Source organism: Bufo bufo, chromosome 2, assembly GCF_905171765.1.
Source record: "Bufo bufo chromosome 2, aBufBuf1.1, whole genome shotgun sequence".
NCBI lineage: Eukaryota > Metazoa > Chordata > Amphibia > Anura > Bufonidae > Bufo > Bufo bufo.
Genome location: NC_053390.1, coordinates 676,779,784 through 676,805,585, shown reverse-complemented (window position 1 = coordinate 676,805,585; position 25,802 = coordinate 676,779,784). Strand labels below are relative to the sequence as shown.

The 25,802-nt window shown below is 45.8% G+C and overlaps 1 protein-coding gene across 1 annotated transcript in view; it reads right to left on the bottom strand.

Moving 5' to 3' along the window:
• TLL1 (tolloid like 1) overlaps window positions 1-2,777 on the bottom strand; it is a 159,572-nt gene extending 156,795 nt beyond the window's left edge. Inside the window, exons 1-2 of the mRNA XM_040418638.1 lie at window positions 2,460-2,777; window positions 780-1,217 (exon numbers count right to left, since the gene is read on the bottom strand). Coding sequence (XP_040274572.1) covers window positions 780-930 — 151 coding nt within the window. The 5' untranslated portion in view covers window positions 931-1,217; window positions 2,460-2,777. The remainder of the gene's footprint in view (window positions 1-779; window positions 1,218-2,459) is intronic.
• Between the last annotated feature and the right edge of the window lie 23,025 nt (window positions 2,778-25,802).

Below are 25,802 nucleotides of genomic sequence, written 5' to 3'. Positions count from 1 at the left end.
ATTAGAGCCGAGTTGTTTGGTGATCACTGTTAACGGATTTAGTGGATTACCACGTGGCCATTAACAGAGAACCCGGAATAAACTATTCTGTTGTAATCAGTTTATATGGACCCTCCATGGTCTGCGACGTACCACACAGCGCCCAGGGAGGCGGAGGGGTGCAGGAATTCGGACTGCCGAAATCAATGTCCTTGCCACCAAAACAACCCCATTTAGATGAACAGAACTTAGACATTTTTGCAATAAAATCTGCCACGTTTGAAGGCCTCCCAACTGTACAGGAGCCCCAGCCACACACCGCAGGGAAATAAAATAAGAAAATCCACACACAGACCGACCTGCGGGTCAATTTACGCTGAGGATTTTCAGGAAGTATTCCATTCACCCTTTGCCATGTGTAGGGTGAAAATCTGCACCAAAATCCGTGACACGTTCTGCCACAGATTCAGACCAGACCCTGGTGTGGAAACGCAGAAAATCCAGAGCAGAATATCTGCCCCCTTGAGGACATACACCCCCCCCACCTGCAGAAGAAGGCAGACTCCATAGGAAAGTTGGGCGAGATTCACAGGTTTTTTGGGCTGTGACCCAGCTTTCCCAAGCAGTAAAAATGACCAAAGAGGGGAACTGACAGATTTCTATTTTCAAGGGAACAGACACCTCTCACCCCTGCCCTGGTGCCCAGTGCCAGGCACACGTGAGCCATCTTCGGTAAGCAACCTTACATGCCGCAGTGTGCACAGAGTTTACAGCCCTGAATGAGAAATGTGGGAACTCACCAGCTTTACAAGGATCCTTGTAGTCAATGACCTCAGGTTTTTCCTCTTCAGCGTCATAAGGAAAATCGTAGTCAAGGCCATAACATAGGGAGAACTTTTCGCAGATAGTCCAGCCAGTGAGGAGGAAGAGGAGCCAGGGGAGCATGTTCATTGCACAGTGCAGAGCTGGGACACCAGTACACAGTAGTGAAAGGGTTATTATCCTCAATTACAATGGTCTTCCCTTTCTCATCAGATCTGAACAATGATCACATGAAAGCAGCCAAGGGGGAAAAAAATTAAAATAAGTTTACTCCGGCAGGATCAGCTGTGGTCTGACTATCTTGATGGATGCTTGTTAGTGCAGATAAGACTCCCATAAGACACAATAGGATGGCCCTATAGATGCTGTGACTTCATCCAGGAAGAACGGATCTGTACGATAGGACATCTGACATGCTGAGGAGGGGGACAAGAAGCAAGCAGTCATTATATGGAAGTTCATGCCCCATATACTAAAGTGGGGGGGCTCCTATACTGACTGGGTACAGAGAGATCATTGTACAGTCTATACACCATGAAAGCTGGCTGGGGCATCCCACATACCGACCGCAAGCATAGACCATGTACTAGCACTATACACCCCATGTGCTGACACTTAGCTCTGTATGCCCTATACATGCTGTACCCCCACATGCTGACCCCGAGCACCCCACATGCTGACCCCGAGCACCCCACATGCTGACCCCGAGCACCCCCATCCACCCCACATGCTGACCCCGAGCACCCTGCACCCCACACGCTGAACCTGAGCACACTACATGCTGAACCTGAGCACCCGCTACCCCACACGCTGACCCTGAGCACCCTCCACCCCACATGCTGACCCTGTGCACCCTCACATGCTGAACCTGTGCACCCTCACATGCTGAACCTGAGCACCCTCACATGCTGAACCTGAGCACCCTCACATGCTGAACCTGAGCACCCTCACATGCTGAACCTGAGCACCCTCACATGCTGAACCTGAGCACCCTCACATGCTGAACCTGAGCACCCTCACATGCTGAACCTGAGCACCCTCACATGCTGAACCTGAGCACCCTCACATGCTGAACCTGAGCACCCTCACATGCTGAACCTGAGCACCCTCACATGCTGAACCTGAGCACCCTCACATGCTGAACCTGAGCACCCTCACATGCTGAACCTGAGCACCCTACATGCTGAACCTGAGCACCCTACATGCTGACCCTGAGCACCCTACATGCTGACCCTGAGCACCCTACATGCTGACCCTGAGCACCCTACATGCTGACCCTGAGCACCCTCCACCCCACAGGCTGAACCTGAGCACCCTCCACCCCACAGGCTGAACCTGAGCACCCTCCACCCCACAGGCTGAACCTGAGCACCCTGCACCCCACATGCTGACCCTGAGCACCCTGCACCCCACATGCTGACCCTGAGCACCCTGCACCCCACATGCTGACCCTGAGCACCCTGCACCCCACATGCTGACCCTGAGCACCCTGCACCCCACAGGCTGAACCTGAGCACCCTGCACCGCCACATGCTGCCAGTGTGTACAGCGCCCTCCCCCGCACACCGGCTGTCTCCGGGGACTCACGGGCGCTCGGTGCAGGGGCCGGGTCCTCACAACACTGCGCTCATTGAGGAGTGGGAGAGAAATGTACACACCTAGACTTGAGCTGCTCCGGGGGGTGGGAGGGCTCCTCACAATTAATAGCGAGCAGGATCAGCTGGACTCCAAGTGTTACTCCCAGCCTTCATACTTCATCCAGGGGCATAAAAGATCCATTGATCGACCTGCAAAGCCTAAGCCAAGTGCCGGCTCCAGGCAGGTCTATCTAGAAGAAGCTCCTGCTCCAGTCCCTGATTTACTCCAAGTGCCTGTGGTACAGGGCATAGCATGCACAGCCACTACTGCCCCCAGCCAGCAGTGAAGTTACTCCAGCAATGCTGCCAGCATAGTAGGAGTAGTAGTAGCAGGAGGGCTGTACAGTACTTGATGATAATCCTGCTGTAGTAATTACATTTGAAAGTCGTATCAAAGTAAGGTGAGATTTAGAGAGCTCAGCCCGAGCCCCTCCCCCTCTCCTCCCAGTCTGATGGGAGGGGGTGGCTCACAGACATCTCTAATCCTGTTAGGGTGTCACATTTGACACCAGTGTTTTCCATAGCCACACTGCTGCCTGTGTCACTGCCCACCTGAGGGCCTGCGACACCTACATGTCTGCCCCCTGACTCCTTTGTAGTACCCTGTATCAGCGCTGCCACCGTCCAATTCAGATTCATTCTCCCTGTTATTGATCTGTGTATAGTGGATGCTGAAGGAAACCTTTTATCCAGTATTAGGCTCCACGCACACCGCCGTGTCCGTATTTCAGTCCGCAAAACAATGGATCCACAAAATACGGATATTTCCCTCACTCCCATCACTAGTAATTCCACAACACGGAATAGGACATGTTCTATAATTTGCAGAATGCCCCCCACACAGATCCGTAAAAAAATAGACGCGTGCATAGTTCCTTAGAGATGAATGGGTCAGTGTGCTAGCTGCAATAAATACGGACAGATGAAACCTATGGTCGTGTGCGTGCGGCCCTACATATGGTGTATCCGGCTTTTCGTGACGGTTTTTAGGAATACATTGTTAGAATTTTCTGGCAAGATTAATGAGATTTTTTGGAGCTCTCATTTAGGCCTCTTGCACACGAACGTGTGCGCCCCGTGGCCATATTGCGGACCGCATTTGCTGATCTGCAATACACGGGCACTGTTCCGTGTGCATTCCGCATCACGGATGCGAACCTATTCACTTCAATGGGTCCGCACATCCGGAGATGCGGAACGGAAGCACGGAACCACTACGGAGTGCTTCCGTGGGGTTTCGTCCCATACTTCCGTTCCGCAAAAAGATAGAACATGTCCTATCTTTTTGCGGAAAGGCTGGATCTTGGACCCATTAAAGTGAATGGGTCCGCGAAACGCTGCGGATGCCCTACGTTGCATTGCGGCCCGCAGCACGGCCAGGGGGCGCACACGTTTGTGTGCAAGAGGCGTTAGGGTTCATGCTCACGACCATTGCCTGTTTCGCAGTCCGCAAAGCACGGATACCGGCCGTGTGCATTCTGCATTTTGAGGAATGGAACTTCTGGTCCATAAGGGTGCATTCACACGTCAGTATTTTTACCTTTCCAGATAAATGTTCCTGTTTTTTGCGGATCCGAAAATCTGGATGACATGAGGATGCTTTTAGCATGTCATCCAATTTTTTGATGGATCCATTGACTAGAATAGGATGACGGAACGCAAAATCGGACAAATAGTAGGACAGGGTATATTTTTTTTCCAGGATCCGAATAACGGAACCCACGGAACGGAATCGGAGAGCACCATGAGTGCTCTCCGATTATTTGCGGTTTCCATTGAAAATGAATGGATCCGCATAACGTTCCGTTTTTAATCGGAACGGATGCGGAACACCAAAACGGACGTGTGAATGGACCCTTATATAGAACAGTCCTATCCTTGTCCTTTATGTGGACAATAATAGGACATGTTCTAGTTTTTTGCAGAAGGGCCATGTGGACACACGGAAACGGAATGCACACGGAGTATATTCCGTTTTCTCATGCAGACTCATTGAACTGAATGGATCCGCATATGGCCCAGAAAAAAAAAAAAAAAAGCACAGAAACAGAAAAAAAATACGTTCACGTGCGTGAGTCCTGAGGGTAGGGCGGACAACAGATCAAAATCCAAGGTATATTTTCTGCGGCAGAAGGCTGGCTGATTTTTGCCGTGGACTTGGCACAAGGACTTTCCCCATTGTCATTCGCTGGGGCTAATAGATTTTTTACCCAAGATACAGTCAGTTACATGACCGTTATTTCTACCGTAGAAAAAAATGGCAGACATGTTCCTGTGCATGTGAAGAGGGTTGCAGTTACAACTAGTGATGAACGAATAGTTAATCTAATCTAATTAGATAAATAATCGGCTTCCTTGAGCAGTGAGTGGCGGCCCCTGCTGCTCGAGAGACCCTTCCCTCTTCCATGTAGCCTGGTCCTATCCCCCCCCTAGAGAGAAATAAGGGCTCATGCACATGAACGCATTTTCTTTCCGTGTTTGTTCCATTTTTTATATTTTTTTGCGGACCGTATGCGGAACCATTCATTTCAATGGGTCCACACAAAAAACGGAAGTTACTACCGTATTTCCGTTCCGCAAAAAGATAGAACATATCCTATCATTGGGACTGTTTTTCAAACTACAGAATGCACACTGATGTCGCCTGTGTCTTTTGTGGATCCGTTTTTTTGCGGACCCCAAATTACATACGGTTGTGTGCATGAGCCCCCAGGCTGACAGGCATTACACTAGAGTCGGCCACTACTTTCTGATCAGTGGGGCTCGTTCTCTCTGCACAGTCAGCCCCTTCCTTCTCATGTGCAGAAGGCTGAGAACAGACCCTGAAGATGCTTCCAACCTTGCAGAAAAGGATTAACCCCTTCCGGCTCTTTTTGACTGTTGAATGTAATAACTTGCTTTATCTGTATTAGGCCTCTTGCACACGACCATATAGCTTTTTCAGTATTTTGCGGCCCGCAAAAAAAAATAACAGATCTGCAAAAAATACGGATGACGTCCATGTGCATTCAGTTTTTTATGGAACATACAGCCGGCCCCTGATAGAACAGTACGATCCTTGTCCGTTATGTGGACAATAATAGGACATGTTCTATCTTTGAACGGAACGGAAAAATGGAAACGGAAGGCATAAGAAGTGCGGATCCATTGAAATGAACGCAAAAAACGAAATGTAAACATAAAAATTTTTGCGTGCAAGAGGCCTTATTTTTGTGCTTCTCATCCTTCAGTCCTCATTTCTTCCTATCTCAGTGTTGATACTTTGGGGGTTTTGAAACCAATTATCTTTTCACCGTACAATTTCTGTTGTGGAACCAAATAATTGTATGTTGAGGGACCACTCATTGTAGTATGTGACCCTTAAAGGGGTTGCCTCTTTCAGCAAATGGCATTTATTCTGTATACAAAGGTAATAGGAGGCACCTACTAATGTATTGTGATTATCCATATTGCCTCCTTTGTTGACATGATACATTTTTTTCATTATACACTGCTCATATCCAAGGGTTACAACCACACTGCAATCCAGCAGCGGTGGCCGTGCTTGCACACCATAAAAAAAAGTGCCGGCCTCTCTGGTGGTCAGGACCGTGCAAGCATGGACCGCGCATAGACACACAGACACAGCGGCTCCTGTGCCGACCCTCTCATACCTGCACTGCAGCGGAGGTCGTAACCCCTGGATATGAGCAGTGTATAATGTGATGGAAAAATGAATCCAGCCAGCAAGGGAAGCAATATGGACATTCACAATACATTAGTAAGTGCCTTAGGCTACTTTCACACTTGCGGCAGTGTGATATGGCGGACAGTTCCGTCATCGGAACTGCCCGCCGGATCCGCCGATTTGAATGTGACTGAAATGCATTGCAAGGACGGATCCGTCATGCGGACAGACGGATCCGTCTTCTATTTTTTTTCCACATTTTTACCGGTCTGCGCATGCGCAGGCCGGAAGGACGGATCTGGCATTCCGGTATTTTGAATGCCAGATCCGGCACTTATAAATTCCTATGGGGGAAAATGCCGGATCCGGCATTCAGGCAAGTCTTCAGTTTTTTTCGCCGGAGATAAAATCGTAGCATGCTGCAGTTTTCTCTTTTGCCTGATCAGTCAAAACGACTGAACTGAAGACATCCTGATGCATCCTGAATGGATTTATCTCCATTCAGAATGCATGGGGATATGCCTGATCAGTTCTTTTCTGAACGGAACTCTATGCCGGAAAAGAAAAACGCTAGTGTGAAAGTACCTTATTATAACTTTCTCTACATGATAAACGCCATTTACAGAATTGAGACAACCCCTTTAAAGGGTCTGTGGGACCTTCTTTTAAAGTATCTGGGGAGCTGATATGGTTACAAAGAAAAAAACTTAAAGGGGTTCTCCGGGCTTTTAATGTTGAAGACCTATCCTCAGGAGCGGAGGAATCTTAAGAAGGGGAGTTAAGCTTTTTTTTTTGTTTTATAACTATGTCCGATGAGTAAAAAAAAAAACTGTTGCTGTGGATGCAAATTCTCATCCCATGTTGCATCTGAGATTTGCATCCTGAAGGTCTGTGATTTGATCCGTGGTTGATCTGCTTTTGTGTCCGCAAAAATGGCTACTTAAAAAAAAAAATTCTTTGCAATGGATCAGTGAAAAACCAACAGAATGTGCTTCCATGTTCTGTCCGTGGTTTTCTAGGATCTATAATGTTTGGTCCAGAAACGGTAGTGCGTGCCTCCATTGTTTTTCCACTGACCATAGGCAAATATGTGTGAATAAGGCCTCATGCACACGATTGTATTTTGTTTCCGTGTCCGTTCCATTTTTTTTGCGGATAGGATGCAGACCCATTCATTTCAATGTGTCCGCAAAAAATGCGGACAGCACACCGTGTGCTATCTGCATCCGTATGTCCGTTCCGTAGCCCTGCAAAAAAAATATAACATGTCCTATTCTTGTCCGTTTTAGGCATTTTTACAATGGATCTGCAAAAAAATGCGTTTTCTTTTTTTTTGCGGATCCGCAATTTGAAGGCCGCAAAACACATACGGTCATGTGCATGTAGCCTTACCATTGTAAGGGTCTATTTACACGTCCGTAAGTGTTTTGCGGATCCGCAAAATACGGACACCTGCAGTGTGCGATTCGCAATTTGCGAAAATGCCTTTTCTGGTCCGCAATTGCGGACAAGAATAGGACATGTTCTATTTTTTTCAGGAACAAAAATGGATGCGGATCACGAAAATGCGGATGCGCATCCGTTCCAGCCCCATTGAAAGTGAATGGGTCCGCAAATTGCGGAAAGAATGCGGACCCAAATTACGGACGTGTGAATGGACCCTAAAATCAATGGATACGTGAGTTGTCCATGGAGAAGGCTGACAGCACACATCTATACTTCACTGACGTGATTAAGGCCTCTTTCACACGACCGTATGGCTTTTTCAGTGTTTTGCTGTCCGTTTTTCACGGATCGTTTTTTGTTTCCGTTGTGTTTCCGTTTCTGTTCCGTTTATCCGTATGGCATATACAGTATACAGTAATTACATAGAAAAAATTGGGCTGGGCATAACATTTTCAATAGATGGTTCCGCAAAAACGGAACGGATACGGAAGACATACGGATGCATTTCTTAGGACCCATTGACTTGAATGGAGCAACAGAACGTGATTTGCGGGCAATAATTGGACATATTCTATCTTTCAACGGAAAAACGGAAATACGGAAACGGAATGCATACGGAGTACATGAACCGTATGCGGAACGCAAAAAACGGCCCGTAAATGGAAGAAAAAAAACGGTGGTGTGAAAGAGGCCTAAGAGCGTTTCTCAGAGGGCTCGGCGTCTCCTGCACTGGGCAATTATCAGGAACAGCATCCTAGGAACGTACCGTCCTGATAATTGCCCCAGCTGAACTATTGTATATGTGGCAAGGATACAAAGACGATCATTGAACAAAACTGCCTCCCTTTGTGCACCCGATGAGCACATCCACCCTGCTTCAATTATTCAGCATCTATAAAAATAAACGCTATCTTTTACATCTTATTATAGACCTTCGATCCATGGTAAATGACAGTGACAAGGTGCGGTGCCTTTAATCTACATATTCACAGTGACTGGGAGAACTTTGAAGATCAGATCTGACCTTGTCCAGATAAAGGTTAAGCAATGCTCTTCAATTGCATCATTATTAAAGGAAGAGCTGGAACAAAAAAGCACTAATGATTAAAGCAGGTTCTGTCAATAACCAATTTTAACACCGCCTTGACCCAGGACACAAAGCGGTCATTTATTATGTTAATACTTAGCAGTAAGAAGCCGCAGCAACAAAGCGCTCACACGCATTACTTGTTCCTAATTGACATTGATTACATTCTCCAGCCCAGTTTACAAATCCTGTGCTCATTCGCATGACATTTTTCTCTAATCTTTAAGCGACAATGATATTATGCATTGAATTAGATAGTAAGCTCCACAGGCGCCAACACTCACAGTTTGGGTACAGCCACACGTTTAGTTTTTTTTTTTGGCCATTTTTGAGGCCAAAACCAGAAGTGGATTTGAAACAGAGGAGAACTTATATCCATTCTTTATACTTTGCCTCTTTTTTTAAGATCCACTCCCGATTTTGGCTTTCAAAACTGCATCAAAAAACTTGAATGTGTGGCTGTACCCTTTCAGGCCTTGCACATGTGGCAATATCAGGGCAATTATCGGGGACGAGCGTTTGCAGAAATGCTCTCTCAATCATTGGCCTGTGATTGGACTGGAAGATCGAGCAAACGCTTATTAGGCTGAGTTCACATGACCGATTAGCTTTCCGTTCTTCGGATCCGTCAGAACAGAAAAAAAATAAAAAAAACGGATCCATGATTTTGAGCATCAATATGCTCAGTTACCATGAGCTTGCACTAAAAATAATTAATCCGTCTTTTTTTTTTTTGAGCATCAGTTATGATCAGGTGGCATCAGTTTGTGTCACTTCCTTGAGAGAAAAATAACTGATCTCTGACGCAAACTGATCAGAACTGATGCTCAATATAAGGCCTCATGCACACGACCGTTCTGTGCGTTGGGGCCGCACTTTGCGGTCCCCAATGCGCGGGCAACATCCGTGCGGATTCCATAGACGGATCCAGACCCATTCAACTTAAATGGATCCATGATCCGTCCACACTGCTAAAAAAGTAGAGCTTCTGTGGGGTTCCGTGCCTCAGCTCCGCACCGCAACTTCCAGATTGCGGACCCATTCAAGTATCTCTCTCCATTCCGGCATTGCCAGAAGCTTTAATGTCTCTGTCCGGCCCCATTAATGGGGACTGGCAGGGATCTGGCAGCAACCCCGCAAATATGCCGAGAATCGGGCAGAGGAAAATCGCTGCACATAATTATAGTTAATGGGGCAGGACAGAGACGTTCAAGCTCTGGGCAATGCCGGAATGCTGTTCCCTGCCGGATCCCTAGCACTAGTGTGAAACTAGCCTAAAGGATTCTTTTCTTTTTTCTGTCCTTCAGACTCTGAAAGCTAAACGGTAATGTGAACTCAGCCTTAGGCCTCATGCACATGACCGTGCTGTTTTTTGCGGTCCGCAAACCGCGGACCCTCAAAAAACGGAAGCCGCCCGTGTGCCTTTCACAATTTGTGCAAAACGGACAAGAATAGGACATGCTATATATTTTTTTGCGGGGCCACGGAACGGTGCAACAGATGCGGACAGCACACGGAGTGCTGTCCGCATCTTTTGCGGCCCCATTGAAGTGAATGGGTCCGCACCCGAGCCACAAAAAATGCGGCTCGGATGCAGACCACAAAAAAAGGTCGTGTGCAGGAGGCCTTAAGCCTCATTCACATGTCAGTGATTTCCATCAGTGATTGTGAGCCAAAACCAGGTGCGGCTCTAAACACAGAACAGGTGCAGATCGTTCCCTTATACATTAGGTCTGTGGAGGCTCCAATCCTGGTTTTGGCTACAATCGCTGATGGAAATCACTGACCAAAACACTGACTGTGTGAATGAGCCCTTAGGCCTCTTTCACAAGAATGATATGGATTAGGTCCGGATGCGTTCAGGGAAACTCGCACCATTTTGCAAGCAAGTTCAGTCAGTTTTGTCTGCAATTGCGTTCAGTTTTCTCTGCGCAGGTGCAATGCGTTTTGATCCGTTTTTCACGCGCGTGATAAAAAACTGAAGGTTTACAAACAACATCTCTTTGCAACCATCAGTGAAAAACGCATCGCATCTGTACTTGCTTGCGGATGCAATGCGTTATTCACGCAGCCCCATTCATTTCTATGGGGCCAGGGCTGCGTCAAAACTGCGGTATATAGGACATGCTGCGATTTTCACACAATGCAGAACTGATGCGTGAAAAAAAAAACGCTCATGTTCACAGACCTATTGAAATGAATGTGTCAGGATTCAGTGCAGGTGCTATGCGTTGACGTCACGCATTGCATTCGCGTGGAAAACTCGCTCGTGTGAAAGAAGCCTTAATCGGGTGATTGTGGCTTTTAGCCAGCACCTAAAATGTGCCACAGGTCAGTGATCTGCTGCCCAGGAACAATAATTCTTTATGGAGACAAGTAATCACTATAGCGATCGCCGGTCTCCACGCAGCAAAGGCAATTATCGGGAATGAATTGCCTGAAACATTAGGCCATGTAAGGGTATGTTCAGACAGAGAATTTGGGATGTGGGTTTCAGCTCGGCCGAAAAAATCTGTGCCGAAACTGACTCCCATTGTTTTTATTGGGAGGCCGCGCCGCAGTGCAGTTTTCAGGACCGTATAAAGAATGTAAAGGTTCATTCTTGGAATGGTTATCGCATGGACTCCTCGCAAAGCCTGCTCGCAGTTTAGCTCCATTCAGTAGAGCTATACCTAGATCGGTCATCATGAAAACCCATGGCAGAAACCACAGCAAAGCTGATTTTGTCAGGCCTTCTGTGAAAAAAAAGTGTATCATCCGTGAAGCTGTCCGTGAAGGATCCGTGGTTGGTCCATGTGTTAGTTTTTACCATCCGTGTCTCATCCATAATTCACTGACGTTGCTCAGCTGAAAATTAATTTCCAAAGAATCTCCTATTAGTCATCAGTGAAAAACGGACGCAGATGTGTGTCAGTGATTTTCACCGACCCATAGACTTCAATGGACGTGCTTGTCCGCATCACGGATCAAAGTAGTGCATGTCCCCGTGATTTTTTTTTTACTGACCCACGGTCAGTAAAAAATTACTGAAATGTGAACAGACACATTTAAATCAATGGATACGTGTGCTGTCCGCAGAAAATGCGGACAGCACACGTCAGTGAAAAACAAGAATGTGAACGGGGCCTCATGGACAAAATTCTCCAACTGAATATACCCTAAAAGGACCTTTAGTTGATTATACGTCTTTTTTGAACTTCCATAGATATATTAAGATCTTATACCCACAGCATTGTGAAATAGCGATTTATTACAGCTTAGGGTACTTTCACACTAGTGTTTTTCTTTTCCGGTGTTGAGTTCCATCACAGAGGCTCAATACCGGAAAAAAACTGATCCGTTTAATCCTAATGCATTCTGAATGGAAAGCAATCCGTTCAGGATGCATCAGTTCAGTCCCTCTTACGTTTTTTGGCCGGAGAAAATACCGCAGCATGCTGCAGTTTTCTCTCCGGCCAAAAATCCTGAACACTTGCCGGAATGGCATTAATTTCCATTTAAATGTATAAGTGTCCGGCATTAAGTGTTCTGACAAAACGGATCTGGTTTTCCGGTCTGCTCATGCGCAGACCTTTAAAAATGCAAAAAAAAATAATACCGGACACCGGAGAGACGGATCCGGTATTTCAATGCATTTGTCAGACGGATCCGCATCCTGCGACGGAACTGCCTGCCGGAGTCCTCTGCCGCAAGTGTAAAAGTACCCTTATATGTGAAATCAGAGCAAAATTGCTGCAGAATCATCCCATTTTGCCAGAATTGCACAGTTATCTCTGCAATACACCATGATTTGACATCAACATATGATTAAAATCGAACGGTATGTTCACAGATTTTCATACAGAAATGTCTGTGACTGACAGTGTGTTCCACACAACTGAACGAGGTTGCTTCTGCAGCATGTGCATGGATTGTGCCTTCACAGGCGGCAGAAAATTCTGCGTCTGAAAATCAGTTCCATTCATCTGAATAAGGCAGCAAGCACATGGATTTCTGCAGGCTCCATTAAGGTCAATGGAACAAATTTTCTGCCACAAAATCTGGCAGCCTCTCCCAGGGGCGTGCACAAATCTCATACGGCCCCATAGCAAAACTTAGCATGAAATCAGGGTTGGACTGGCTCACCAGAGTACCAGAGGATCCTCTGGTGGGCCCAAGCTCTGACAATAATGGATAAAATAGGGCCCTCAAGGTCCTATAAAGGCCTCATGCACACGACTGTTGTTTTATTCCGTGTCCGTTGTGCAGTTTTTCGTGATTTTCTGCGGACCCATTGATTTTCAATGGGTCCGTTAAAAACTCGGCTAACGCACCGTTTGCAATCCGCGTCCGAGATCCGTGGTTCCAGTCCGTCAAAAAAATATAACCTGTCCTATTATTTTCGCGGAAAACGGTTCGCGGACCCATTCAAGTCAATGGGACCACTAAAAAACACGGAGGCACACAAGATTGTCATCCGCATCCGCGCGTCCGCGTCCGTTTTTTCCCTATCATTTGCATGGCAAACCTGTCTTAGACTTTTTTTTACATTCCTTTATGTCTGGTGGTCCTCCAAAAATAAAGGAAGACACACGGAAACGGATCACGGAACAACGAAACCCCATTTTGCGGAACGGAACACAACAGCGGTCGTGTGCATGAGGCCAAACACAGAGGGTGGGCCCAAGGGGCGTCGGTTCATTCTGATAAATGGAACTGATTTTCAGTCACAGTAATTTTCTGCACCATCTCTGCCGCGTGTGAATGGACCCTAAGGCTATGTTTACACAGCAGATTTTGGCCGTATAACGCAACAGAAACAGCCATGATTTCTATCTTGATTTTTCAATTTTACTGCCGTGAACCTGCTCATGGTTTATTTCCATTAATGGGGCTAAACCGTGGAACTGAAATAGAAAAACCATAGAGAATTCATGGCAGTTTCTGCTGCGGAATATGGAGAAAACAGTGTCCCATTGTGTTTGAGTGGAATCCACCCCAAGAATAGACATGAAAAACTGCACATAAATGATCTGCGGCCACATGAACGGCAGCGCGGTATCCATGGAAAACCATGGGAGACTGTATTGGTGAGGATGCTGCATGTTTTTAGTAGGGAACCTGCATTGAAATAACAAGCAAAAATCCATTGTATGTACCTAGCCCAAGGTATTGTTTTTCGGTATTAAGTTCTGTCCTAGGGGCTCTATACCGGAAAAAAACTGATCAGTTTTATCCTAATGCATTCTGAATGGAGAGCAATCCGTTTAGTATGCATCAGTTCAGTCCCTCTTACGTTTTTTGGCCGGAGAAAATACTGCAGCATGCTGCAGTTTTCTCTCCGGCCAAAAATACTGAAAACTTGCTGGAATGCTGGATCCGGCGTTAATTTACATTGAAGCGTATTAGTGCCAGATCCAGCATTAAGTGTTCCAGCAAAACAGATCCGGCTTTCCGGTCTGTGCATGCGCAGACCTTTAAAAATGCAAAAAAAATTAATACCGGATCCGTTTTTCCAGATTAAACCGGAGAGACAGATCTGGTATTTCAATGGATTTGTCAGACGGATCCGCCTCCGGATCCGTCTGACAAATGCCATCTATTTGCGTCCGGATTGCCGGATCCAGCAGGCAGTTCCAGCGACAGAACTGCCTGCCGGAATCCTCTGCCGCAATTGTGAAATTACTCTTACATCTAGACTTTTCCTAACACTTTTAACTGATTTTAGCTGTCAAGTGACAGCTGTAATCCAAAGCAGTAAACTGACTTGTATGCAATCTTCTGCTTGCAGCTGTCACTCAATAGTTAGGCGGTGCAAAAAGTCTATGTGCAGCCCCAGCCTTAAAGGGGTTGTCCGGCCATATATATTGAAGACCTATCGTCAGGATAGGTCATCAATATCTAATCGCCAGGGGTCTGACACCCCGCTACCTCTCCGAACAGCTGTTTAAAAAGGAGACGGCGCTCTGTGAGAGAGCCTCTTCCTGGACATTACACTACGTGTTGTCTTCCCTGTAGCAGTGGCATAGTGTAATGCAAGTACAGTGAGTACTTGTCATAACACTGCACTTCCAAGACGACAGGCAGTGTAATGAAGAGGAAGTTATGCTCGCATGGGGCGCCACCTCCTCTTCAAACAGCTGATCGGCTGGATTGCCGGGTGTCCGACCCCCACCGATCAGATATCCTGACAATAGGTCATCAATATACAGTAGCAAGAAAAAGTATGTGAACCCTTTGGAATGATATGGATTTCTGCACAAATTGGTCATAAAATGTGATCTGATCTTCATCTAAGTCACAACAATAGACAATCAGAGTCTGCTTAAACTAATAACACACAAAGAATTAAATGTTACCATGTTTTTATTGAACACACCATGTAAACATTCACAGTGCAGGTGGGAAAAGTATATAAACCCCTAGACTAATGACATCTCGAAGAGCTAATTGGAGTGAGGTGTCAGCCAACTGGAGTCCCATCAATGAGATGAGATTGGAGGTGTTGGTTGCAGCTGCCCTGCCCTATAAAAAACACACACCAGTTCTGGGTTTGCTTTTCACAAGAAGCATTGCCTGATGTGAATGATGCCTCGCACAAAAGAGCTCTCAGAAGACCTACGATTAAGAATTGTTGACTTGCATAAAGCTGGAAAGGGTTATAAAAGTATCTCCAAAAGCCTTGCTGTTCATCAGTCCACGGTAAGACAAATTGTCTATAAATGGAGAAAGTTCCGCACTGCTGCTACTCTACCTAGGAGTGGCCGTCCTGTAAAGATGACTGCAAGAGCACGGCGCAGACTGCTCAATGAGGTGAAGAAGAATCCTAGAGTGTCAGCTAAAGACTTACAAAAGTCTCTGGCATATGCTAACATCCCTGTTAGCGAATCTACGATACATAAAACACTAAACAAGAATGGATTTCATGGGAGGATACCACAGAGGAAGCAACTGCTGTCCAAAAAAAACATTGCTGCACGTATACAGTTTGCACAAGAAGATGTTCCACAGCAGTACTGGCAAAATATTCTGTGGACAGATGAAACCAAAGTTGAGTTGTTTGGAAGAAACACACAACACTATGTGTGGAAAAAAAGAGGCACAGCACACCAACATCAAAACCTCATCCCAACTGTGAAGTGTGGTGGGGGGGGGCATCATGGTTTGAGGCTGCTTTGCTGCGTCAGGGCCTGGACGGATTGCTATCATCGAAGGAAAAATGAATTCCCAAGTTTATCAAGACATATTGCAGGAGAACTTAAGGCCATCTGTCCACTAGCTGATGCTCAACAGAAGATGGGTGTTGCAACAGGACAACGACCCAAAGCATCGAGTAAATCAACAACAGAATGGCTTAAACAGAAGAAAATACGCCTTCTGGAGTGGCCCAGTCAGAGTCCTGACCTCAACCCAATTGAGATGCTGTGGCATGACCTCAAGAAAGCGATTCACACCAGACATCCCAAGAATATTGCTGAACTGAAACAGTTCTGTAAAGAGGAATGGTCAAGAATTACTCCTGACCGTTGTGCACGTCTGTTCTGCAACTACAGGAAACGTTTGGTTGAAGTTATTGCTGCCAAAGGAGGTTCAACCAGTTATTAAATCCAAGGGTTTACATACTTTTTAAACTATTGTAAGGGGGAAGTAACTAAGTAAAATATCAAACAAACATGTAAGAAAAGGTAATATAGAAACCCGTGTGGTCAAAAAAATCTATAAACCACAAAGGCTACGATAAGACCATCAGGTGGAAAGAGTAGCCACACAGTGCATAGCGCAAAGTAGAGCGCTCAGCTAGGTACCTACAGAAGGAATACCATGAGAAGCTGGAATGTCACCGTGAGCACTGGTAATGGACTAGCAAATAATATGTATCAAGTCAGGGAAGTGGGGGGGTAATAGTATGGTGTATACACTAATAGGTCTCTACTTGTCCTAGTCCACCCTACTAATGTATCCTTGGAACGGGGTCCAAAAAAACCCCGCAAGGGGTGGCCCCGACTGGAACTCTGGTCCTACGCTGGATGCCCTGTTGAGGCCCTAAACAGCGATATAGGAACCATATACCCATAAGGGGATACAAATTATGGCTAAAAAACTCAATTGAGCTTGTGGGAAAAGCTATCCCAAAAAGCCCAATTAGGCTTGTAACAGAAAATACTTAGGTGTCCCGACGCGTTTCCTCAAAGTGAGCCCCAAGATTCTTCAGGGGACACGGGGCATAGTGATGGTGACCCCAGCTGGCGTATGGCTCAACAATAAGGGGTAGCTGTTGCTGCAGTCAGTGTATGGCTGAGCCTAAAACATAACAGAAAAAGAAAAACCACATAAGGATAATGACCATAAAACACCACCATTCGTCCACAAAACAGGACGATGGGGGAAGTGGCGACTTACTGTTTGATGGCTGCAGTCAGCGTATGGCTGTGGACCCAAATAGAGGGGAGAACCAGGGTGATGGTGTCCACCTGGATGCAGGGCCGGCGCTTCCATAGAGGCAAGGGGGGCAATTGCCCCCGGGCCCCCGAGTCCTTAGGGGCCCCCCCGCGCCGGCCCGCAACTAACTTTAGGCAGGCAGGACAGTCAGTATCAGTTGGAGATGAGCGCTTCCATTGTGGAAGCGCTCCTCTCCAGTCATCTGTATCGCCGCCCTCAGGACAGCGATACAGATGGCTGTGCGGCAGGGGAGGGAGAAGTGTGTCCCTTTCCCTTCCTCTGATAGGCTGCAGGCACTAGACCAGCAGCCTATCAGAGGCCGGCAGGCGGCGCGATGACGTCATCGCGCCGCCTGAGCCCTGAGCCGTACACAGCGCGGGACACAGGCCGGAAAAGGCCTGCATCGCATCGCTGCCAAGGAGGTAAGTATAGTGTTTTTTTCTTTTTTTTTCTTTCTGTACAATACTGGTGGCAAATGATAGGGGGGGCCCCTATGGCTAGTGGCACATGATAGGGGGGGGGCCCTATGGCTAGTGGCACATGATAGGGGGGCCCTATGGCTAGTGGCACATGATAGGGGGGGCCCTATGGCTAGTGGCACATGATAGGGGGGGCCCTATGGCTAGTGGCACATGATAGGGGGGCCCTATGGCTAGTGGCACATGATAGGGGGGGCCTATGGCTAGTGGCACATGATAGGGGGGGCCACCTATGGCTACTGGCACATGATGGGGGGGCCACCTATGGCTACTGGCACATGATAGGGGGGGCCACCTATGGCTACTGGCACATGATAGGGGGGGCCGCCTATGGCTAGTGGCACATGATAGGGGGGGCCGCCTATGGCTAGTGGCACATGATAGGGGGGGGCCCCTATGGCTAGTGACACATGATAGGGGGGCCCTATGGCTAGTGGCACATGATAGGGGGGCCCTATGGCTACTGGCACATGATAGGGGGGGGCCCTATGGTTACTGGCACATGTTGATGGGGGGCTCAGGCTACTGGCACATGATAGGGGGGCCCTATGGCTACTGGCACATGATAGGGGGGCCGCCTATGGCTACTGGCACATGATAGGGGGGGCCGCCTATGGCTACTGGCACATGTTGATGGGGGGGCTCAGGCTACTGGCACATGATTGGGGGGCATCTATGAGGGCACATTTTACTGGCACATTATTGGGGGACATCTATGGGGGCACTTCTTACTGGCACATTATTGGTGGCACTATAGGGGCATCTACTGAGGCCACAAAGAACGGTTATTTTATATGGGGGCTCTCTATAGGGGCATTTTATACTGGGACACATTGTGGTGGGTACTATGGGGAAGGGGGGAGAGGAGTACTATGGGGTCATCTACGGGGGCACTGAGAAGGGGTATTTTATGCTTACAAATTATGAGGGACACTAAAGGGAATCTACTGGCGCACTATATATTGGGCATTTTATACTGGTACATTATGGGGGGCACTAGGAGGGAGAGGAGCACTATGGGGGCATTTACTGGGGTCACTATATAGGGGTATTTTATACTGGCACATTATGGGGGCACTATGGGGATATTAGCTCAACTGGGGGCATTACAAAGGGGTATTTTTTGCACTGTCACATTATAAGGAGAATTATTTCTACCGGGGGGGGCATTATGGTGGGCGTTATTACTCCCCCATGGTATGACCCCCTAGTAGCAGCACCAGCCTCTCCCTGCTCTGCTATTCCTCTGCCCCTACTCCAAATTCTTATTATGAAATCTTTCTCATTAGGATAAAACGCAACATCAGCTCCGCCGAGCCCCCAGCCAAAGTGTGGAAGTCGCGTCCGAGATCCCCAAGGGCCAAGCCGAGTAACTGTAAGTTTTCATATAAATTATGTTTATGTTATACACATATAGCCTACACTGTGCCACACAATATACAGTATACCGCTATACTGTGCCCCAAAATATATAGTTTCTTCTGTAAAACTCATCAAGTGTCATGGGGGGGGGGGGGGGCCTTATTGTTTTTTCGCCCCAGGGCCCCATTTCACCTAGCACCGGCCCTGACTGGATGGAAAGACCAGCAGCTTATGGGGCCAAGCAGCCCCATTATGTAGGCAAAGGCGCAAGGTGAGATGCATACCTGCGAATCAGCGTCACATGACCAGTCTTCCGCTGATGGCGTCAGTGAATGCACCTAACCGTTGCGATCACGTGATCGAAAGTACAGAGGTCACGTGACCGCGCATGCGCGAGAAAACAGCCCCAGTGTATTTCATGAGGCCTGCGCAAGCGAGAGAACTGCGCAAGCGCATGTGTGTCATACGGAACAACACATCAGTGACATACGGAACAACAAGGATACTCCTATAGCGCGACACGTACAGAGCTCTCACAACGGCCGTATCTCATCAATCAGCTTCATGGCCATTGAACACATCAAAAAACCACAACGGGGGTGGAAACTGGGACAAACATATCCTTCAAAAATAATGCTGGCGGACCTTCACATTAAATACGATTACCCCCATGGCCTCAATGAGCAATTGAATTTTGGTTCCTTCTTGTGACCATTTTTTGTCTTTGCCATTCCTTTGGTCCTATATCCTGTCAATTAATACTTCTTCTTTTGTGGTCTGCTTAGAGGGACATCATATAGATTTTTGTGCCCCTCAGCATACATGGAGGTGGTTGGTTGGAGTTGTGGTTCCCAAAGCCAGTAAGAGGTCTTTTTTCCTCCTCCCCCTCCCCCCCTCCTATTTGTTAAAAGTTGACACCGGGTTTATGCCCTTCCTCTGGTCATGTCTTTACTAGTATGACCAATAGGGGGCGCCTTGTATGGTGCCGTGCATACATAAGGAGATTTGTTGTATGGCACATCGATGTGGTGGCTAGAGATGGTCCTTTTTTTCACCTGTGTAGCTCTTACCAGGCTTCAGGTGTTTTACCTGTCTCGCCAGCGCATCCTTGCGCAGGCGCGGCCGGCGTTTTCCTGATCACGTGACCGGGATGACGTTGCCGCTGTATGGGACGTCAGCGGTCGGTGTCCGGTCACGTGACACGGAAGTGACTGCCGGCTTGCGTTCCACCAGGCCTCATGAAATACACTGGGGCTGTTTTCTTGCACATGCGCGGTCACGTGACCTCTGTACTTTCGATCACGTGTCCCCTCTGCCTACATAATGGGGCTGCTTGGCCCCATAAGCTGCTGGTCTTTCCATCCAGGCGGACACCATCACCTTGGTTCTCCCCTCTATTTGGGCCCACAGCCATACGCTGATTGCAGCCATCAAACAGTAAGTCGCCACTTCCCCCATCGTCCTGTTTTGTGGACGAATGGTGGTGTTTTATGGTCATTATCCTTATGTGGTTTTTCTTTTTCTTTTATGTTTTAGGCTCAGCCATACACTGACTGCAGCCATCAAACAGCTACCCCTTATTGTTGAGCCATACGCCAGCTGAGGTCACCATCACTATGCCCCGTGTCCCCTGAAGAATCTTGGGGCTCACTTTGAGGAAACGCGTCGGGACACCTAAGTATTTTCTGTTACAAGCCTAATTGGGCTTTTTGGGATAGCTTTTCCCACAAGCTCAATTGAGTTTTTTAGCCATAATTTGTATCCCCTTATGGGTATATGGTTTCTATATCGCTGTTTAGGGCCTCAACAGGGCATCCAGCGTAGGACCAGAGTTCCAGTCGGGGCCACCCCTTGCGGGTTTTTTTTGGACCCCGTTCTAAGGATACATTAGTAGGGTGGACTAGGACAAGTAGGGACCTATTAGGGTCAGTGTATACTTCATACCATTACCCCCCACTTCCCTGACTTGATACATATTATTTTCTAGTCCATTACCAGTGCCAACGGTGACATTCCAGCTTCTCATGGTATTCCTTCTGTAGGTACCTAGCTGAGCGCTCTACTTTGCGCTATGCACTGTGTGGCTACTCTTTCCACCTGATGGTCTTATCGTAGCCTTTGTGGTTTATAGATTTTTTTGACCACACGGGTTTCTATATTACCTTTTCTTACATGTTTGTTTGTCTGTAGGGGCCTTTTATCCTTAATGCGATTAAAAGTGATATTTTACTTAGTTACTGCCCCCTTACAATAGTTTAATTCTCAGCTTGGGAGCAGCGTTCAGGTAGGGCTTTAACTGCCCATCCTGTTTGACCTTCTTTATTGTCTTCACATACTTTTTCCACCTGCACTGTGAATGTTTACATGGTGTGTTCAATAAAAACATGGTAACATTTAAATTCTTTATGTTGTTTTAGTTTAAGCAGACTGTGATTGTCTAATGTTGTGAATTAGATGAAGATCAGATCACATTTTATGACCAATTTGTGCAGAAATCATATCATTCCAAGGGTTCACATACTTTTTCTTGCAACTGTATATATATAATATATATATGGCAGGACAACCTTTTAATATGTACAGAAGTTGTATCTATTAACCATATGACGTTTCATTGTAGAAGGAAATCATAAGTTGAGGAACCAACCTAGTTACGTTTTGGTCCCATCATTTTTTCACCTGTTAGTGAACTCAATCAGGTACATTTATCAAAACTGATGTAAAGTAGAACTAGTTTAGTTGCCCATATTAATCAATCAGATTCCTCCTTTCATTTTTCAAAGCTCCTTTGGAAATGAAAGGTGGAATCTGATTGGTTGCTATGGGCAACTAAGCCAGTTTTCTTTTACACCAGTTTAATAAATCTCCCCCAATCGTGAGTCAAGTCATAGCCATATGATGGTATGTTATATCTAGTGGGACTAGCAAAAATTCATGCACCTGCTGGGAAGATACCCAATCAGTCAGAAAAGCTGCCGCAAACAGTGGCTTTTGCACTGTTAAACTCAATTGGAATAACATGTAGAATGAATTGGCCAAGTTTCTCAAAATGGTGCCAGCCATTTAACAGATCATAAAGCCTCATTCACACTTCCGTGTCTCGTGCTCAAATCCGTGAGAAGGTGGTCAGTGATGTATCCTGAAGCTGTCTGTGAAGGATCTGAGTTGCTCAGCGTTGAATCGACTTTCATCAGTAAATTGCACTGATCCCTCATCCAGCATAGATGCTCCCTGGCCGATGCAAGACGATGAAGCCTAGTGGTCAAGTTCCCGTTGCAGGTCGTCTAGCACGCAGACCACGCCAATGTAAACGGCTCTAACACTCTAAGCTCAGATGGCCACTTCCATCTGAGAACATCCTGCTTGAAGCCTCGTAATGGCAGGGTACTGTTGATCAATTGTTAGGTGTCGTCTTGGTTCACTGATGTCAAAATGTGAACAGCATGATCAGGAGGATCTCTTAAATACCAAATTCTAATTGAACCAGGAAATTTCTTTTTTGTCGGCACAATGAGAAGAGAAGCAATGTCAAGTTCACAACAATACTTAGTGCACCAATCAGTAATCTGTAGTTCAGACCTGCTAAAATGTGAAGTTGCACATAGTGCGAAAAAATATTCTAATCACTGCCGATAAGCGCATTCGTGAATATATTGGAGCAATTGACTCTTATCTTCATATAAAGCTATTGTAAAGTTCTGCCGTGCCAAGCATTTCTCCAGTCTCAGGAGAAACTCGTGGAAACTTCTAGCAGCTTGAGAAAAATGTAGCCAAAGTTGACCACACGCCTGTATTTCGCGTTGCGAATTTGCATTACATGATTTTTACAATGCCAGATTTTTTGCATTTAATAAAATTATCTAGAATTCTTGAAATTTGCGAATATATCACGAATATTCTACTAAATATTTGTGAAATATCGCGAATTCGAATATAGTCCCTGCTGCTCATCACTACCCACAATGTCATCCACAGCTTTTCAGGGCAATCAGAGCACTTTTCATTCAGGTGGAATTCACTTGGACTCAAACTGAATCGCTAGACTGTTTTAGCCAAATTGATTTCGAATTGAATGTCAATAAATTAGCTTTTTATAATGGTTACCTATTCATTTGAATAGGTACCATGTAATAAATCATTCCCATTACAACCTCCCATCTTCTGCTTCTACTATTGACTTTTGTTGATCTTTGTTAACAAGAATAGTTGTTTTTGAACATTGCGGCCATGGTAGGCCCCATGTCCAAATAATACCTGGGGTGTTGCTCTGTAAATGTCCATTAGCTCAATATCCATCTGCTCCCCAGGAAATCCAGCTTTGTTTTGACAATGTAACGGTATTAATCTGTTGGGCACATAGAATTTCCTCCTTCTCTAGTACTTGTACTGTGTGTGGTGAATAATCCTTTCAGCCTCTTTTAATCTTATCACCATAATTATTTGTGTGCACAGTGCCAGTAAATGCATTGCTCAGGTAAAAAAAAAAAGATTATTTGCTGATCACCAGATTTGATAAAGGAAATAGAAAAACACTTCTTAAAGGGGAAATCTTTGTGTCAGACACAGTCTTTATTTAGGAGTAGTCTATACTGTTTTAGTGGAATCTTGGTTTCTAAACTGTGTGTTATCACTGGAAATATTTGGAAAGCCGTCCAAAGGCAGACGTTCCAACTTCTAAACCCCTAGTAATTTTCGAACAACATGTTTATTCATTATTTTTTTAATTTTTATTTTTAATGCTTTATTATAGCAAAAGGTAAGAATACATACATCGGAGGTGGTAAACCAAAAACCTCCAAAAGATTTAATAGAGATATTAACCAACAGGTGGAGGGATGATGAACCTCCAATAAGAATTATTATTACTAAAACATAACATGTCAGTAAGTCAATAGAAAGTTGAAGGTCATGTGGTAATTCAAAATTATCACTGTTCTAGAGCGGGTCGGGACATTAGTTATACAGCGATCACTCTTATATGTGGGGTTGAGCAAGGATGACGGCAAAACAAATCACTAATAATATGCACGGGCATCTAAAAACCCACAAACAACGTCTGGATCAAGACTCATCTTTTAACCAGTCCTTCCACACCTGACTTATTTAGGGGGTGAAGATAAGCACAGATCCTAGCCAACTTTTCACTCTATATTATTCACCTCTCCTAATGAAGATCACGGACAGAAACTTACCAACCTTGATGTACCCATACTATCATGGTTCGGTAGAAAAAACATCCTCATGTCACTGGTACTACCTAAACTAACATATCTGCAACAAGCACTACAGTCCCTGTCCCATCTTCATTTCTACACTTTTTTAGGACCTTCATCTGGAATAAGAAAAAAAGCCCATATATCTTATAAAGCCTTAACCTACTCTAGAGAGAAAGGGGGAATTGCCCTCCCAGACCCTGAGTTATACGGTAGAGCAGTCCTTCTCGCCAGAGTGGTCGATTGGCTGAGAGCCCCTTCTCATAAATCGTGGGTCCCTATGGAACAAGCTATGTTAGGATCCACGTTTAGAGCCTTCTTATTGGAAGAAAAAACTCCCCACCTCTCCCAACCTAATACCTCTTCTATCATGAAAGCTACCTTTCAAGCTTGGGATAGATTACAGGGTTCACAATACGGGATTCCTCACCCCTCCCCAACATTATTAGTCAGAGATGTACTTCATCTAGCGCCTAAGGCCCTTCGATACAGTCTTCGATCTTTTATCAAGAACTCTGACATCCGGATTATTGACCTATACCGGGACAATCACTTCCTTTCCATAGAAGACATGAGCAGTCTACTGGGCACTTCTCCACCTAATATTAATTCACTATATTTTATCCGGGCATACATAAACCAACAGGTTTATTTGAGTAACCTACTTCGGCCCCTTACTTGGTTTGAAAGCCTGATTAGTCAAGCACAATCTCCCACCAAAACCATCTCACAGCTTTATAGCAGATTGAGAACCCCAGCTAACTCTACCACTCCGGCTTTTATTAGGCTATGGGAAAAAGACCTAAATAAAACTTTCGACAACCGGGAAGTAGACAATATCTTTATCTCGCCACACAAAACGTCCAGATGGGTAAAAATATACAGGAGAATGGATATAAAATGATCACAAGATGGTATAAGACCCCAGACAAAACATGCTTATACTCCATGTCGGCCTCAGATACATGCTGGAGATGCTCAAGAGCTAGGGGCACTTTTTTCCACATCTGGGGGAGCTGTCCTAAAATACTTCAATGGTGGGAAGGAATTTTCCAAATTAGCAACCAAATATGTGGAACAACGTTCCAACCCTCTCCGGAAGTAGCCCTTCTAAAATTATACACACGGGGCCCACGAGTATCCAACTTAGGCCTGTTCTCATCCCGAAGCACTGGCTCTCCCCCGACATCCCATCTAAGCGAACATTGGTTACTTAAAGTAGATCAGATATACAGATTGGAAGAAATTTCTTCCTGGGAAAAGAGATCGATTCACAAAATCTGGCACAACTGGAAAACTTACAGAGGTATTGGAGTACAGTAAACACAAAATACGATATTAACACTTATGTATATTCATTTTTATGTGAGCTTGAATGGCATGTATTATCTTGCTTTGCAAAAAGACATAAAAGTTATAGTGCCCAATACAGTATTGAGTGACATTCTGCATTAGGCCTCATGAAACCTGGAAGGTATACAGAGGCATTCGATAACAAAGTCAATGCAGCTATTCACTGTGTAGCCACCAAATAATTTCCAATAGGTGGTGCTATGCTATGGAGCTATCCCTCCCCAATAAAGGCAATACATTTTAGTAGTGAATACTTCTGTACTATGGCACTGACACATTTTTTTTCTGTCTGGACATGTTAGAGTTCATCAAAAATAGAGAGAAAAGTCCTGCATGCAA